The 16,228-nt window shown below is 38.6% G+C and overlaps 2 protein-coding genes across 2 annotated transcripts; one reads left to right on the top strand and one right to left on the bottom strand.

Moving 5' to 3' along the window:
* Positions 1-2,451: 2,451 nt before the first annotated feature.
* On the bottom strand, positions 2,452-3,735 carry LOC117539446 (transcription factor HES-5-like). The gene is made up of 2 exons (XM_034205639.1): positions 3,613-3,735; positions 2,452-3,499 (listed from the first exon to the last, which is right to left on the bottom strand). Exons 1-2 carry the CDS (start codon positions 3,733-3,735, stop codon positions 3,077-3,079), a joined length of 546 nt encoding a protein of 181 aa, XP_034061530.1. The 3' UTR covers positions 2,452-3,076.
* A 3,527-nt stretch (positions 3,736-7,262) lies between these two features.
* LOC117539450 (transcription factor HES-5-like) lies at positions 7,263-8,512 on the top strand. The gene is made up of 2 exons (XM_034205643.1): positions 7,263-7,399; positions 7,513-8,512. The coding sequence occupies exons 1-2, from the start codon at positions 7,277-7,279 to the stop codon at positions 7,924-7,926; spliced, it is 537 nt and encodes a 178-aa protein (XP_034061534.1). The 5' UTR covers positions 7,263-7,276; the 3' UTR covers positions 7,927-8,512.
* The last annotated feature ends 7,716 nt before the right edge of the window (positions 8,513-16,228 follow it).

The raw sequence follows: 16,228 nt of genomic DNA, 5'->3' as shown, positions 1-16,228 counted from the left end.
GTAGGTTGTGTCTTCTGAAACCGGGCTAACTGTACTCAACTACATTAATACTGTATTTCTATAGTTGAGTGGTTTTGACTAGTAAAACCTTAACCCTTTAACAAACAGCAGCTTTTTGGTGTATTAAGCATTACAATTTCAAACTGTACAGTCACACTTTGTTTTAACCTACAGAACCTCATTTTTAAATTCCACTGGAGTTTCCAAGGTTCACAGAAATAATGAATACATCAGGCCAAAAGTCAGGGATCAGATGTTTGATATTGGATACAGGGAGATGGAATAAGATGTGTTACTAACCTTAAAGCTCTTACATGGGACTATATAAAGGTATTAATTGTATTGTGCAGCTAAATTAAATAATGTAGCTATCCATGTGTTCAAGTGCACGTATATCATTTTACCACTAGAGGGTAGTACCCTGCCATAATAGAAAAACACATTTTTCTCCGCTATAAACTATCAACAGAGGTGGGAGTCCTCAGATCTTGTTCTTGAGTAAAAGTAGAAGTACCAGAGTGTAGGAACATATGTTACAAGTAAAAGTCCTGCATTCAAAATGTTGTAAGTAAAAGTACAACAGTATTAGCATCAAAATATACTTTAAGTATCAAAAGTAAAAGTAGGTAGACCAGGGACAGTTGTAACACGGGTCGGTTGTAACACCTTCAATATCTCCAACCACAAACAAGCTAGAGTGATGAAACTCACTCTGCACATGCGCAGTTAGATGGTAAAATCGCTGAGAAAAAAAGGAGCCATGTTTGAATTTCTCGCGTAAGATATCAGCAAAAGTGTGTTTCTGAGGTCAAATATTAACTAAAATTATATGATATATTTTTTGGATAATGTCTTGAGTTCAAATGTCTAGGAATCCAAACTAGTATTATTAGAATCACTGTTTTGTAAGCTACAAATATAACTAGCTAAATATGGGTCAAGCTAGCAACCAGGCAGGTTCACAGGGGGTGGAAGCAAGACTGGGGATCCTGGGACGGTTGTAACGGGACGGTTGTAACATGGCACATTTGCTTGAATGATCAATTGTTCATTCAAGCATACAGTTGTATTGTTGATTGGTGTGCATTGTCCCTGTAAAAATAAACAGAATATAATACTGTACAGTCAGTAGGCCTAAAGTGTGTGCGTGTGTGTGTGTTTACAGTATGCCAAATGTCAGAAAGAGGAAGACAGACAGGGGAGTGCCACTTGCTCTGCTGCAGAGGGCCTCAAATGAAGTTGAGAAGGGCAAATAATTCAGGGGAGTGGCAAAGACCCTGGATATATGCCATGTCACCCTGTACCGGTTCCATAAAAAGAGGCTGAGGTTGGAGAGTCAGGGATCACAAACACCCCCAAGAGTATAGGCTACTGGACACCAAAGAAGGTGTTCTCAACAGAGCAGGAGATGCTTTTGAGAGACTACCTGATGGAGGCAGCTGATTTATATTATGGTCTCAGCTCAAAGGAGGTAGGTCTACATAATTAAGGTAGAAGCACCTCTCAGAGAAAAGTGTAATCCTTCACAGAGGATGATGCTGTGTGTGTTATCTGTGATCCTGTTCATTGTTCATTGTTTGTTGGAGGATGTGTGAAACCCCATTCAAATCTTGTTGCCTTAGAATTTGACAGCTTTCCCTATTTGTTGTCATGTAGTGTGAAAAAGGTAACCGTTATTAACATGTTACAACCGTGCCTGGCATGTGTTACAACTGTCCCTGTACACAAGGACAGTTGTAACAGTTGAGTTTTTAAAAAAAAATACATTTTCCAACCTGTACTTATTTCATAAAAACATCTTAAATACATTGTTTCAGTAGCTGACATATTGATAATGTATAATATAGCAAAATGGCTATCCTATTGTAAATGTTTTTTTACTTATTGGGGAAAAACCCAAAAAGTGTTGCAACTGTCCCTGGTCTCCTACACATTATCCAAATTGGTCAATTTCAGAATAGTATATATTATGTTCGGAATATAAATATTGATGCATTAGTGTTCTCAAAGCTGGTGAAGGTGCAGCTAGTTTTAATGGCCGTGTGTACTGCAGGGCAGCTTGTGAATTTACTCCAGGTCTGATTTAACACTTGATTATATTTCACATCATTAATCAAAATCTGTAAAGTAATTAAAGGTATTAAATAAATGTAGTAAAAAGTAAAAGTACACAATTTGCCTCTGAATTGTAGTAGAATAGAAGTAGAAAGTAGCATAAAATGGAAATACCCAAGTAAAGTGCAAGTACCTCAACATTGTAATTACAGTAAGTGCAGTACCTGAGTCAATCTACTTAGTTACTTCCCACCTCTGACTATCAATCAATACAAACTCATGTAATCCAGTACAGTAAGCTGAATACATATTGTCATCCCTGCATTGTTGTTGCATTAAGATAAGGTTATTCACTGTTCATTTTGTCAGTTTAAAGGATGAACGGACAGATCAGGATTCAGTTGATGTTTTTTATTCACACAAAAATGAACAAGTAACATCATAGAGGCACTGGTGGTGATGATGCATCACAATGAAAACTTGTAATTCAAGACAAGGTACTCAAGTAGAGTAGAGTTAACAGCCTCAGTAGTGACAGAGGGTATCGTTTAGTACAAGCTAAACAGAGCAGATCAACTCTCTTACAAAGAGAGAAAATAACTTTCAGATTGTTACTGTTGACACAACAGAGCATGATGATGGCAGAACAGAAACACTTCAAGACCCAACATGAGTCAATCATCTTTTACAGAGTAAAGAGTAAATCAAGCACATCAAAAAGAAGGCTACCAGAAAGTAGCAGATATTTGTCTAGTCATTTCACTGAATCAATCTTGATCCAAAAGGCAGGTGTGATAATTCTCACAAAATATTTGATCACATTTATAAAATAAAAGTGAATTCATGGTATTCATAGAATACAAAGTTGTGCTACACAATACGGCCGTTTTTACTACAAGTAAGCAAAATAAAAAAAATTCACAAGCATCTTTTTTACTTTTCAGAATAATATGTATGTTAATAACTTTTGACCAATATGGTCATCTCAGTTTGTCTGGTAGTAACTCCAGTCTGTAGGGGTCTACCACGGCCTCCAGGGGGCGCTGTTGACTGGACTCTTCTCTTTCGTGATGCTAGTCTGGACTGTGGAGCTCAGCAGAGAGAAGTCAGCCTCTCTCAGGTTCTTATCAGAGGAACACTGCATCTTGTTGACGTGGTTCAGCAGTCTTCTCTGGGACTGAGTCTTCCCCTGCTCTTTGGACAGGAAGTGTGTCACCTCTTGCACACACCTGGAGTAGCCCTGGTTGACAGCTGCTGAGTCCACAGCTTGATTCTGCTGCTGCAGTCGTCTCAGGACACAAACTGTCATCTCCAGGATGTCTGCTTTCTCCAGCTTGGAGTCTGGCTGCTGTTTGAGGAACTCTGGACCCAGGAGAGACTTGATCTGCTCAATGCTGCTATTGATTCGCTCTCTGCGTAACTTCTCCACCAGAGGCTTTCTGATCTGCAGAAAGAAAAAGAAAGTCATTAATAATCTTATTCTGGAGTTTAGTGGTAGCATGAACAAAGACAACGATTGAAGGACAATATTGAAATCTTCTTGAATCTTGAATTTACCTTGTGGGTCAGAGTGTGAGGCTCCTGAGAGTTGGTCATTGCTGCAGTGATTGTAGGTGCCATGTCTGGATCTCTGTGCTGTAGAGGTCTCTGTAGAGAGAATCTGATCTCTGCTGGCTTCATCCCTCCTACTTATAGTCCCACATCTCCATATGAATGTGTGGGTCTGGGTCTGACTGCACTTTCTCACAGTCTCAGCCAATCAGAGAGCTCAGAGAGACAATAAGAGATGCAGCACACTTAATGCTGCTGTTGCCCGGAGGACAAAGGTTAGATCCCAGGGGAACAGGTGGGGGACTGGGGGGGTGATGGAGAGAGACTCACAGAGCTCTGTGTGAATCTGGGAAAGTGGTGACCCTGTAGAGAGCAGATCTGCTGCCTGATGCTGGGATCAATGACTTTGACTGAGCACACGCTCATCATCTCATCACACACGTTGGAGATAATGAAATCATCTTACTATGTTTCTAAAACTGAACATGCATATATTTGTGGTTTTTTTAAGCAGATGTTTTGAACACTGTCCATTGCATAAAATAATTCATCTTGCAGTTGTGGTCACACTAAACACGCTCATCATCACGTCACACGTGTGGAAGACTGACTCAGAGATTGTCCTGAACACTGAAAAACAACTTAAGACTTTTAAATATTGTCTCATTTTCGCTTTTAATTCAAGAACCAGACCCTGATAAATTGATGATGTAAATAAATAAAAAAAAGTCCTGAAAACATGATCTTGAAAATGGTCTTTCATGTTAAAGTTAAGATATCTAAGATAAGATATAACAGGTCCCACAAGTTTTAAAGCCCATCTTGCAAGAAATCCTGATTGGTACTAGTTCATACAAGCTCATATGTTGTGTTGATCACTCAGTAAAGCAGTAAAGTAATTCAGCTGAAAGTGGTCCAGATGAAACAGATGTGCCTTCTGTCTTGTGACAAGTTGCTCCAGTGAGTGAGGAGTCAGGCAGGGTTTCCCACAGACTGTGATAACTGCAGTACAAAAGCAGCTTGAATGCCTCACTGGCGGCTAGTGGCCCTTTGTTGCTGCAAAAGGCAGCATTTGGCGGCAAAAACCATCTGGAGGAACACAAAGACAGCGGTTGAGCTTAAACGTCTCAAAACGTGAATGGGGATTTGAATGCAATGTTGGTTTCAGGTAATTGACTGAAGAAATGGCCATTCATCTTTTTAATTGTTCTATAACAAAGTCCAACAAAAATACCTTCCCCGTTGTTTGTTAAAATTAGTCAACTTACTTTAAGTTTCTTAAATCACATTGCATTTAGAGAAAGTTATATAGTGTTTAAAAATGAAGTCTTTATATCTCTTGTAAAGGTGACATTGCTGGTAGTTTGGCATGTGGGAATGTAATAAATAAATAGGTTCACATTGATATAATGACCTGATGATCAGAGGGGAAACGAAGTTGGCAAAGTTATAGAGTTTAGAACAGAAAAGAGACCGACTGTGAAAGAAATACAGAAGGGAATAAGGCGGGAAAAAGTGTGCCAACTCCCCTCGGAGAACAGTCAGGTGCTGGTGGGGTGCAGGATGCTAATCACACTGAACTGTGACTCTGCTCTCAAGGCTTTCCCACACTCTGTCCATTGATAGCGCTCCCACTCAACAATAGACATGTGCCTTGTTAAATGTTAATTCACCCCCACACAAGCAGCTCCCGGCTCCCCTGAGGGTAACGTTTGTTGTTTAGACACTCTTCAATTAGGAGACGAGAGCACGAGAAATACACACAAACATTTTGACTGGGAATGTAATCTAACAAGCAGTTAACTAAGTGTTGAGGTGCAAATATCATGGTTAAATAGAGTTTCAAACCACATGTCTTTAAAAAGCAGTACACAAACATTGAACAATAGGTTTTTATCCATAGACTGTAATGTAATTGCAAGCTGATAAAAAACTGTTTTTCATGTTTGTACCAATGTACAATATTTGTCAACATTTACAATTTCTCATTTAAAGACAGATTTTACAAAACTATATTGAGATTTAAAAATGTGAATAGGGTTCAATGGCAAGTAGTTTAACACAAACAAGGAATTAGCTTTGTTGTAAAACACAGTAAGAGGAACTAAGTTGTAGAATAGGAGAAAATATAGAACTATTGAACAAAACAAATTCAAAACGTTTTTAAATAAAAAAAAGAAAACAATTATTTTATAAGAAATGTAATTATACAAAAAATATTCAAAAAAGTAAGTACAACAAAAATATGACAAATTACAATAACAAATAAATGTGTGCATTATTCCAGGATTCAAATGAAAGAGCTATGCCATTTTAAAAGAGGTAGCATTGAACACATAATCATAATCAATAAAAGGAATGTGTATATTATATCTGTTATTTCTCTCATTTATTTAATGTATATTTTATCTATGCCCCATAAAACATGTTTTGAAAATGTTAAATCGATTTTAAAGATGGATACCATAATACTGTAGGACAATAACACATATGAACCCGTTTTCTCTAGATTTCTTTTTAACAAACATCTTAGATTTAATTCTCACAGTGGCTCATTTCAAATGTTACAAACAGATACATATAAAACATGAAATAGTAAGGTTTAGTGAGTAAATAAGGTTCAGTAAAGAATGCCTGCCCCCCCCTCGCAGACGTCTTTGTCTGATCTGCCTCTTTTGTCCCTCTGGGGCTCTGTGAGTGAGTTTTCCCTGCTTTCCCACACTCCGTCCATTCACGGCTTTGAAGAACAAAGGAAGTGTGTCTGGTTGCACATCACATTAATTATGGAGTCAGTTTACGAGCAGCGTCTCAGTGCTTCTGAATGGAAATTCCTGTCATCAAGACTCGTCATTACCAGGCTTTTGTAAAATGTCTATCAGGAATGCAGACATACTAAGGATTAATGAACATTCAAAAGCTATTTCCCCCCCTCTTTTGGATTCAATGTTTTCCTCTGCATTCCAGGCTGTTTATTATGACGGGGGGATAAATAGGGGGTCTATTCCTGAATTGATCAAGTGCTGGTTAGGAATTTGAAGTTAAACTTGTTTGTGAAATCCTGAAACCAAATTGTATATTAAATATGATCATGTTTTGATCTGGACAGGAATACAAAAATTGGCTTGATTTGAACTATTTAAAAAGTTCCATTGCATCCAGGATAGTATTAATTTATTCATGTTTATGACTGCATTTGCAGATTAGGCAACATAAACAGACCGGCCTGATGGAAAAGAAACCAAGTAAGCAAGTGCTTTTGCATTGGATAATGTTCCATTAGATACATTTGTACATACTCAAATGTATGCATGTTCAGTTTCACAAGAATGTAACATGATTTCATTATCTTAATGATGAGCGTGTGCTCAGTCAAAGTCATTGATCCCAGCATCAGGCAGCAGATCTGCTCTCTACAGGGTCACCACTTTCCCAGATTCACACAGAGCTCTGTGAGTCTCTCTCCATCACCCCCCCCCCCCCCCCCCCCCCCCCCCAGTCCTCCACCTGTTCCCCTGGGATCTAACCTTTGTCCCCCGGGCAATAAAACCATTCAGCGTGCGGCATCTCTCATTGTCTCTCTGAGCTCTCTGATTGGCTGAGACTGTGAGAAAGTGCAGTCAGACCCAGACCCACACATTCATATGGAGATGTGGGACTATAAGTAGGAGGGATGAAGCCAGCAGAGATCAGATTCTCTCTACAGAGACCTCTACAGCACAGAGATCCAGACATGGCACCTACAATCACTGCAGCAATGACCAACTCTCAGGAGCCTCACACTCTGACCCACAAGGTAAATTCAAGATTCAAGAAGATTTCAATATTGTCCTTCAATCGTTGTCTTTGTTCATGCTATCACTAAACTCCAGAATAAGATTATTAATGACTTTATTTTTCTTTCTGCAGCTCAGAAAGCCTCTGGTGGAGAAGTTACGCAGAGAGCGAATCAACAGCAGCATTGAGCAGATCAAGTCTCTCCTGGGTCCAGAGTTCCTCAAACAGCAGCCAGACTCCAAGCTGGAGAAAGCAGACATCCTGGAGATGACAGTTTGTGTCCTGAGACGACTGCAGCAGCAGAATCAAGCTGTGGACTCAGCAGCTGTCAACCAGGGCTACTCCAGGTGTGTGCAAGAGGTGACACACTTCCTGTCCAAAGAGCAGGGGAAGACTCAGTCCCAGAGAAGACTGCTGAACCACGTCAACAAGATGCAGTGTTCCTCTGATAAGAACCTGAGAGAGGCTGACTTCTCTCTGCTGAGCTCCAGCTGCATAAAAAAGAAGAGTCCAGCCAGCGACTCCTCTGTCTGGAGGCCTTGGTAGACCCCTAAGAACTTGTACAAAAGTGACGCTTATGATTGAACCGAGCAAATACACTTGTACTCTTGGACTTTCTACTTCGCCTCTGTCTTCAGGTACTCTACTTTTGAAGAGTTTTTGTGTGTTTCTGCAATTTATTATTACCTTTTGCAAAGGTCACATTCTGTTTCTGTGATATTTGCAGGACAGCTACTATTTTCTATTTTGAAGGTAGTCGCTTATTTCAGGTGTTAGTCTGTGAAGTAAAAATGATTGTTCCTACAGGGAATGCTTCTAATTGTCAGTTACACTGACGTATGTACTTTTTCTCCATCAAGGAGACGGTTAATCATGTTGCACATGGTTCTGACTTATATGTGATATTCACATACTCTGATTATTGAAATGACCTTTCTAAAATCTGTTAACATTTTAATTGTCTGCATTTTTATCAGCTCAATTTTGTGTGTTCATTGATAAAATGTGCTGCTTTATAACTCTGTGAGTTACAGCACACATACCTTCTATGAAGGGCATGTTTGGAATGTCTGAATGTATCTCTTTAAACCAAGTGATGCGCAATAAAACAATCACTAAAACAATGAAAAAACTGTTTCTCTCATTTTTATCACCATACATGTCGATTACTGAAAAAATAGTACCAGATCTTAAACCACGTATACCATGTATAATGTATTTTGAAAAAGGGCTTGTATAGAAAGCTGACAGACGAACAACACATCATGTCTCAGTCACATTTTGAAGCACTCCTCACCTGATCAGAGGTAGGTTTGTCTTTCTTAAACTCTAATCCACATCTTAAAAATGTGCCAGATAATGTAGACAGTGAGAGCTGCTTACTCAATATATCAGCTGTTAGGTCTCAGATCAACATAATGTGTCTCAGTGAGCTGTTGTAACTTTACAAACAGTTTCAGTATATGTTCACCATGTCTATGTAACTTCACTGGTGGGATGAACATCTCCCTGTTAAAGGATATCAGTGGGAAACGTCTAACACATAAGGCTGCCTTTGATTATACACCGGACTGGGATGCGGTGAATACAAAGCTCATAGTATATGATTATTATATACATTTTATTCACACTCATGATTTAGTGAACTGTCATTGTTCTTTATGCAAACATCTGAGCTCTTTTGTCCAGGTCCTTTAACGTAAAACCTGCCTGTACTTGTGTGGTGGTTGTTTGATGAAGAATTACTTCAATCGTTTGCTTATGCCTGATGTAAAGTAATCATAGTACCATTGATACATTCTGGTACATCCGATTCCAGATAAGGTTAATGCATGGTGCAATATTGAAGCGACAAACCCATGAATGCATCAATCATTATAATATTATACTTTAAAATATATGGTGCTTAAATGGGCTGTTTTGCATAACGAGTACTTTTACTTTTGGTGTTTAAACTTGTTTTGGTTGCTAATACTTTTATAACTTGTTTACTTAGGTACAATTTTGAATGCAGGACTTGTACTTGTATCTGTGTATTTTTACACTGTAGTATTGCTACTCCTACTTAAGAAAATAGTCTGTGTACTTCTTCCACTTCTGGTACTACTACAATATATTGCAGGTAACTTCACTAAACTTAGTACTTCATCATGTATTTGTTGATTAATGTGTAATAAATCTGGATTTGCAAAAAATAATTCTGTTTGGGAAAAGTCAAATGTTTACTCAGAAATGTAACAGCAGGGAAGCAGAAAATGAGAATAGGGAATTGAATTGCAAGTACCTAAAAATGGCACTAGAGTAAAGTATTTGCGTACTTATCATTTCACCACTAGTGGGGTGACAGTTAACGGATGGCCTGTCATGAAGCACTCAATGCTTCTTGTGTTTAAAAAGCACTGATTGAATTATGAAAGATAAAATGACAAAATATGACTATTCTGTTTAAGCTCTGACCATGAACAGCGTAAACGATGTATTCCCAAATGCATTGAAACAAGATGACAAGAAAATGATTGAATTTCTTACATATTTATTATTCTGAAGTCTGCAAAAGCAACAAAACACATTTCAATCCACTTTGGATGAATACAAATAATAATGAATAAAACCAAACATGCATACATGGCATACACAAAGCAATAACAAATCCCTTTTCAGAAGAAAGGCTGGTGTTCGATACAATATACCTTGAAACAAGGCAGTAAGACACTGTAAGCAAACTGCAATAGCACAATATTAGCCTGTATGTCATTTTCACAGGAAGAATAGGTTAATATCGCTCAGTTGGGCTTAAAATGTTAAGCAGATTTTACTGCAGTTAAACAATATATCTGAAGATTAAGTTAAATCCTTTAAAACATGTTGGTCTTAACTAAATCATTCTTAGTTAAAGACTGGAATCATAATCCGTAGTCCTGTTAAAAAAACAACTACAACCACGAGATAAATAAATTCCACAATAGCAGCAAAACATGTTTTAACAAGTTAGCTACGGACTCTTCTTCTCCCTCAGTGACCTCTTCACCTCTGAATCCAATTGTCTTTCTTTCTTCCTCTGGCTTCTGTTGAAGCAACAATAAAATAATAGTATACTCTGTTCTGCTCATCATAAAGCACATAAGGCATTTCTCTAAAATGATCAGATGCAGCTGGCGTTCACAAATCAACAAACTGCCATTATTTAAAGGCAGCTTTGGTGATTTTCTCAAGTCCATTTCTCATTGTCTTTAAAAGCACAGTGGAGTCAGGTCATCCTCTTCTTCAGGAAACAGACGTAAAATATCCCTTGAATATTTGGAGTAGCCGTTGTGTGTGAGCAGGGCTTTCCTCAGTGTGAGCAGGGACTTGGTCTTCTCCAGGATGTCTGCGACAGGGATGCCGTTCTGCAGGTGCTCTGCAATCAGAGCCTTCAGCTTCTCCACCCCGGTGCTGCATTTCCTCTCCAGCATGTTGAGTTTACACCTGAGAGAGACAAAATCATGGAGTTTAGTCAAATTAACTTATTGAAATAAAAACATATACAGAAATGAAACAACATATTTGTTATTGAGAGTTTGATGTATTGGAGCTTTGGCTTACCTAAAGAGCTGTTCCTTTACGCTGTCTTGAAAAGCGAGGTCTGCGTAGAGAGCCATTTCCAGGTTTTGATTCGTGTGTTGAGAAGGTCTGTTGTTGCTTGAGAAGGTTCGGAGGAAGTTTCTGATGACATGTGCGTCTGCTGCTCTGCATTTATGCTGTTCATCCTGCGCTCTTTGGGCTCTTTCAGCCAATCAGGAGGCTCAGGGTTCATGACAATAGAGTGAATTTAATGCCTGTCACACAGAACAGGTGGGATGCTTTATCTTTATGCCATACATCAGAGAGGTCAGTGGGAAAATGTTTTTTCTGAGGTATACACGGCAACAATTTTGAATTTTGAAACTGATTATAATTTGAAATGGCCAAGACCAATCTAGTCTGGGATGTAATTTTTTTCAGGATGTACACTTATTCAGTTATACTAAACAATAATGTCTCAATTACATCAGCAAATACTATAAGGCGATGAAAAAATATATATGAAGGATGAATTTCCCCTCTTTCATTAAAAGATCATTAAAAATGAACTGTTAATATAAATGTTACTGAACAAATGTGTCCAATTACATCATCAAATAAAACGTTAAATAACCACAGTACCATATAATCAAACATAGTCTTTAAAAAGAACCTAATAGCTGCAAACATTTTATACAGTTATATTTTCCAAATCTCTCTGAGTTACATATAAAGCAGATGGCTGATCTGTGAAGTGGATTTTACTTGAAGAAAACGTCTATTAACCTCTGTAAATAAAATAAACTAGAATACCATATAACTAAATCAATCTTTAAAAATATATCTCAAATCTGTATTAATGTTTGAAATGTATATTTTCTGACTGTGTGTGTCTCCACAGTGAGTTAGAGCTAAAGCAGATGGTTTGTGTGTGAAGTGACTTTCTGCCTGAGAACCGTCCCCAGGCTTTGTGGAGCAGACACACTTCCATTGTGTGAGCAGCTGAGCAGCCTGCATTCAGAAGTGTGGGAAGCCGTGTGTCGCTGCGGCTCCAAGCTCCAGAGCGAGAGGAGGGCGTGTGACCGGGGCACGTCCAGCCCTGTGCAGGCCGCTCAGAGGAGGGGGGGGGGGGGGGGGGGGGGGGGGGGGGGGGGAACCTGAGCCCCTCACAGACAGCAGACCAACTCACAGACAGATGGAGGAGATAAGCAGGAAGGTAAACCCACCTACACATAATTACAGCTTGCAGTTGTTTTAGTGTGCTAGAATAATGAACACAAACAGCATTTAATAAAGCTTTATTTCAGGAAAGAAAAAAAAACACACAACCCTCTCAGTTTGTGGCCCTTAATTGTGGAATGGTTGTCCATTGACAAATAGATTTCCTCCCTCCATTTATACCTGTTGAAAACCCCATCTTTATTATCACCAAAAGATAAGACAAGGTAAAAACGTTATAGCCTGATAAATCAATTGTTCCAGCAGTTCATGAGTAAAAAAAGAAAAGGTGTTTTTAAGGGGAAAATAGAAATATAACAGGACAGAAAAAACAAGACAAAAATGGATATAACATAGCATAACATACAGCTATATACAGTACGTTAGGATGATTGCACCTATCAGGTGTAGCATGTACCTACAAATAATGCGTCAATTTACAATTGCACATTGTTAAGAGAGCTCTGACACACATTTTGCTTGTTTGTATTTTGAATTCAGTTGTTTGTGAAGTGTGATTTGTGTTGTGATATTATAAAAATGTTTTATTTACTAAAATTCTTAGGAAATACCCAGATATAACTGTCCCCTAATCCACTCATCAACAGAAAGGGGACTCACATTTTGTGTGAATCACTTTTTGTCTTTTATCAATATTTGTCGGATAATCAAAATTAACTTGTAAAGAAGTACAATCTGAATTGATGACAGGTAGCATCTAAATGTACCATCAACTCTACACATAACTGACATATCACATGTGGTCCAGTGGGGGTATTTAGTAGGAAGGCTGTAAGCTGCAGAGATCAATTAGTCAAACAACACCCAATACACCCCGACACACCACCCCATGATACACCCAGTGTGTGTGTGTGTGTGTGTGTGTGTGTGTGTGTGTGTGTGTGTGTGTGGTGTGTGTGTGTGTGTGTGTGTGTGTGTGTGTGTGTGTGTGTGTGTGTGTGTGTGTGAGTGTGTGTGTGTGTGTGTGTGTGTGTGTGTGTGTGTGTGTGTACAGTGTGTGTGTGTGTGTGTGTGTGTGTGTGTGTGTGTACAGTGTGTGTGTGTGTGTGTGTGTGTGTGTGTGTGTGTATATGTACAGTGTGTGTGTGTGTGTGTGTGTGTGTGTGTGTGTGTGTGTGTGTGTGTGTGTGTGTGTGTGTGTGTGTGTTTAATACTCCATTGGCTTTGGTTTGATGGTGGTTGATGCTGATACACTTGTTAATATACTCATTCTCATTGTTATTGAGATGGTTAATTGGAATTACAAATGCTAAAATTAAGTTCATTTTTAATGTAAGCAATATCTTATCTAAATAACTCAATACAAATAATATAAATATTAGTATTATTAAAGTGTTATTCATAGGCTATGCGCTATATGTTTGTTTAAGTGAGACAAAAAACTTTAAAGGACGTCAAAAACTGTTTTATGTGTCTCTTAGTTTTATGTATCTCTCTTGCAGATGTTGTAAAAGAAGGGGATGGGTTTGGGGGTCTTATATAAGGTAATGTATTGTAATGGGGACAATATGTAATTGCAGCATAAGTGTCAAAGAGTGAAGAGTGACTTCCCTAATCTGAATTATTAAAATACATTTGAATGGATGCATAGAAAACATTAAACAAATGATTCTAAGATGATCAAAGAGCAATAAGACGAAACAACGTGAGAAGACACTATTTGAAATTAACTGATGTTTATTCAAAAAGCAAAAGGAGCTACAACCAGCATGAAAGCTCAAAATAGAGGTGATGATACATCACAACCACAACTTGTAGATCTCCACAAGACACTGTACTCACGCAGAGTAGAGGAACAACTGTTTTTATAAAAGACAAACACACTTGAAGACATTAGAAACTGTTCATTTAAAACAAAAACTCTTTGCTCTTAATAAATAAAAGCAAAACAGTAGAGACTGAACTTAAAACAGATCAGAATGTTAATATCACAGTGTGATGAATGTTAACTGCTAAATACATGAATGTTCAAAAAAGACAACATGACAGTCACTGGAAAATGGTGACAGTGTGACATTAAGCAAACCTTTAAGAAAAAAGTATAAACAATTTGATCTAACAACAGATCAGTTTTTATAAATCAGAAGTCCAACACGACAATATATCCATGAAAAGAACAGTTACCATTTCTGATAAAAATTATCAATAACAATCAAAAGATTACATATGTAATCATAGCACTGTAATCTACCAACACATGAAGTACAGTGAGGTTGAATAATGATTGCAGATGCAATCAGATTTGGTTCATGCAACATGCATGAGAATATCTTCTCTTTCTTAAATTGAAAGATATAGTTGCTTTCATTAATAAAACACAAAAACAACCTTCTGTACAAACAGAAGAAAAAGTTCTTAATTTTTCAGAATTCAGAAGAATTAAATTCCAGTAACCTTTGACCAATATGGTCATCTCAGTTTGTCTGGTAGTAACTCCAGTCTGTAGGGGTCTACCACGGCCTCCAGGGGGCGCTGTTGACTGGACTCTTCTCTTTGGTGATGCTGGTCTGGACTGTGAAGCTCAGCAGAGAGAAGTCAGCCTCTCTCAGGTTCTTATCAGAGGAACACTGCATCTTGTTGACGTGGTTCAGCAGTCTTCTCTGCTTTTCATTCTGCTGCTGCAGTCGTCTCAGGACACAAACGGTCATCTCCAGGATGTCTGCTTTCTCCAGCTTGGAGTCTGGCTGCTGTTTGAGGAACTCTGGACCCAGGAGAGACTTGATCTGCTCAATGCTGCTGTTGATTCGCTCTCTGCGTAACTTCTCCACCAGAGGCTTTCTGATCTGCAGAAAGAAAAAGAAAGTCATTAATAATCTTATTCTGGAGTTTAGTGGTAGCATGTACAAAGACAACATCTGAATGCCAATATTGAAATCTTCTTGAATCTTGAATTTACCTTGTGGGTCAGAGTGTGAGGCTCCTGAGAGTTGGTCATTGCTGCAGTGATTGTAGGTGCCATGTCTGGATCTCTGTGCTGTAGAGGTCTCTGTCGAGAGAATCTGATCTCTGCTGGCTTCATCCCTCCTACTTATAGTCCCACATCTCCATATGAATGTGTGGGTCTGGGTCTGACTGCACTTTCTCACAGTCTCAGCCAATCACAAAGCTCAGAGAGACAAAGAGATGTGGAGCAGACGAGCTGCAACATGCAGTTATTGCATGCCCGGGGGACAATGGTTAGATCCCAGGGGAACAGGTGGGGGACTGGGGGGGTGATGGAGAGAGACTCACAGAGCTCTGTGTGAATCTGGGAAAGTGGTGACCCTGTAGAGAGCAGATCTGCTGCCTGATGCTGGGATCAATGACTTTGACTGAGCACACGCTCATCATCTCATCACACACAAGATAGAGAAATACAATTTATCGTGTAATGTACGTATTTCATGTACCAAAAAATAATTTTGATACTGTCAATGTATTAGAGTGTAGGATGTTTCCTGGGGGGGCAGCTGTTTCCTGAAGTGTGCCAAATCCCTTTTGAGAATTACTTGGCTGTTGGTGGGATGGATGGATGTCATTAACAACCAACTCTGCCCTCCAGAGCTTTTCCCACACTCCGTCTATTATAGCATAAAATAGGCATGTGCCCCTTTACAAATGGACCTTTTGAGGATCCTGTCCCCAAGCAGTGCACCACCAATGGAAAAAGGTGGGGCCCCGCTAAAATAATTATCCATATTGTTGAAGTGGGTATAAAGGTATAAAGCAATATATTCAAATCGAAATTATTTTATTTACATTTCACACATATCATTTATTTAATACAATTGTTAAAAGCTTCCTATTTTAGTGTTACTTTATTGGGTGAACATCAGAGCAAAACTTTTTATTTGTCACTTTGTTTATTCAGGGCATTATGAATGTGACAGGAAGTGGACACCGGTTGATGCATTGGTTGATTGCATGTCTCACGGGCCAACATTAGGAAGGGCTAAAAAATGGGTGAACAATTAATATGAGAAGTAGTGTTGGAAACGAGTTTTTTTTTAAACGAAAAATACAAGGGAGGCTATAGTACAGCACACGAGGAAATATAAGAGGTAGAGTCAGATGTAAAATGTTAATTAAG

Source organism: Gymnodraco acuticeps, unplaced genomic scaffold (assembly GCF_902827175.1).
Source record: "Gymnodraco acuticeps unplaced genomic scaffold, fGymAcu1.1, whole genome shotgun sequence".
NCBI classification, from domain to species: Eukaryota; Metazoa; Chordata; class Actinopteri; order Perciformes; family Bathydraconidae; genus Gymnodraco; species Gymnodraco acuticeps.
The sequence above is the reverse complement of the archived record's forward strand: the minus strand, read 5'-3'. Positions and strand labels throughout refer to the sequence as shown.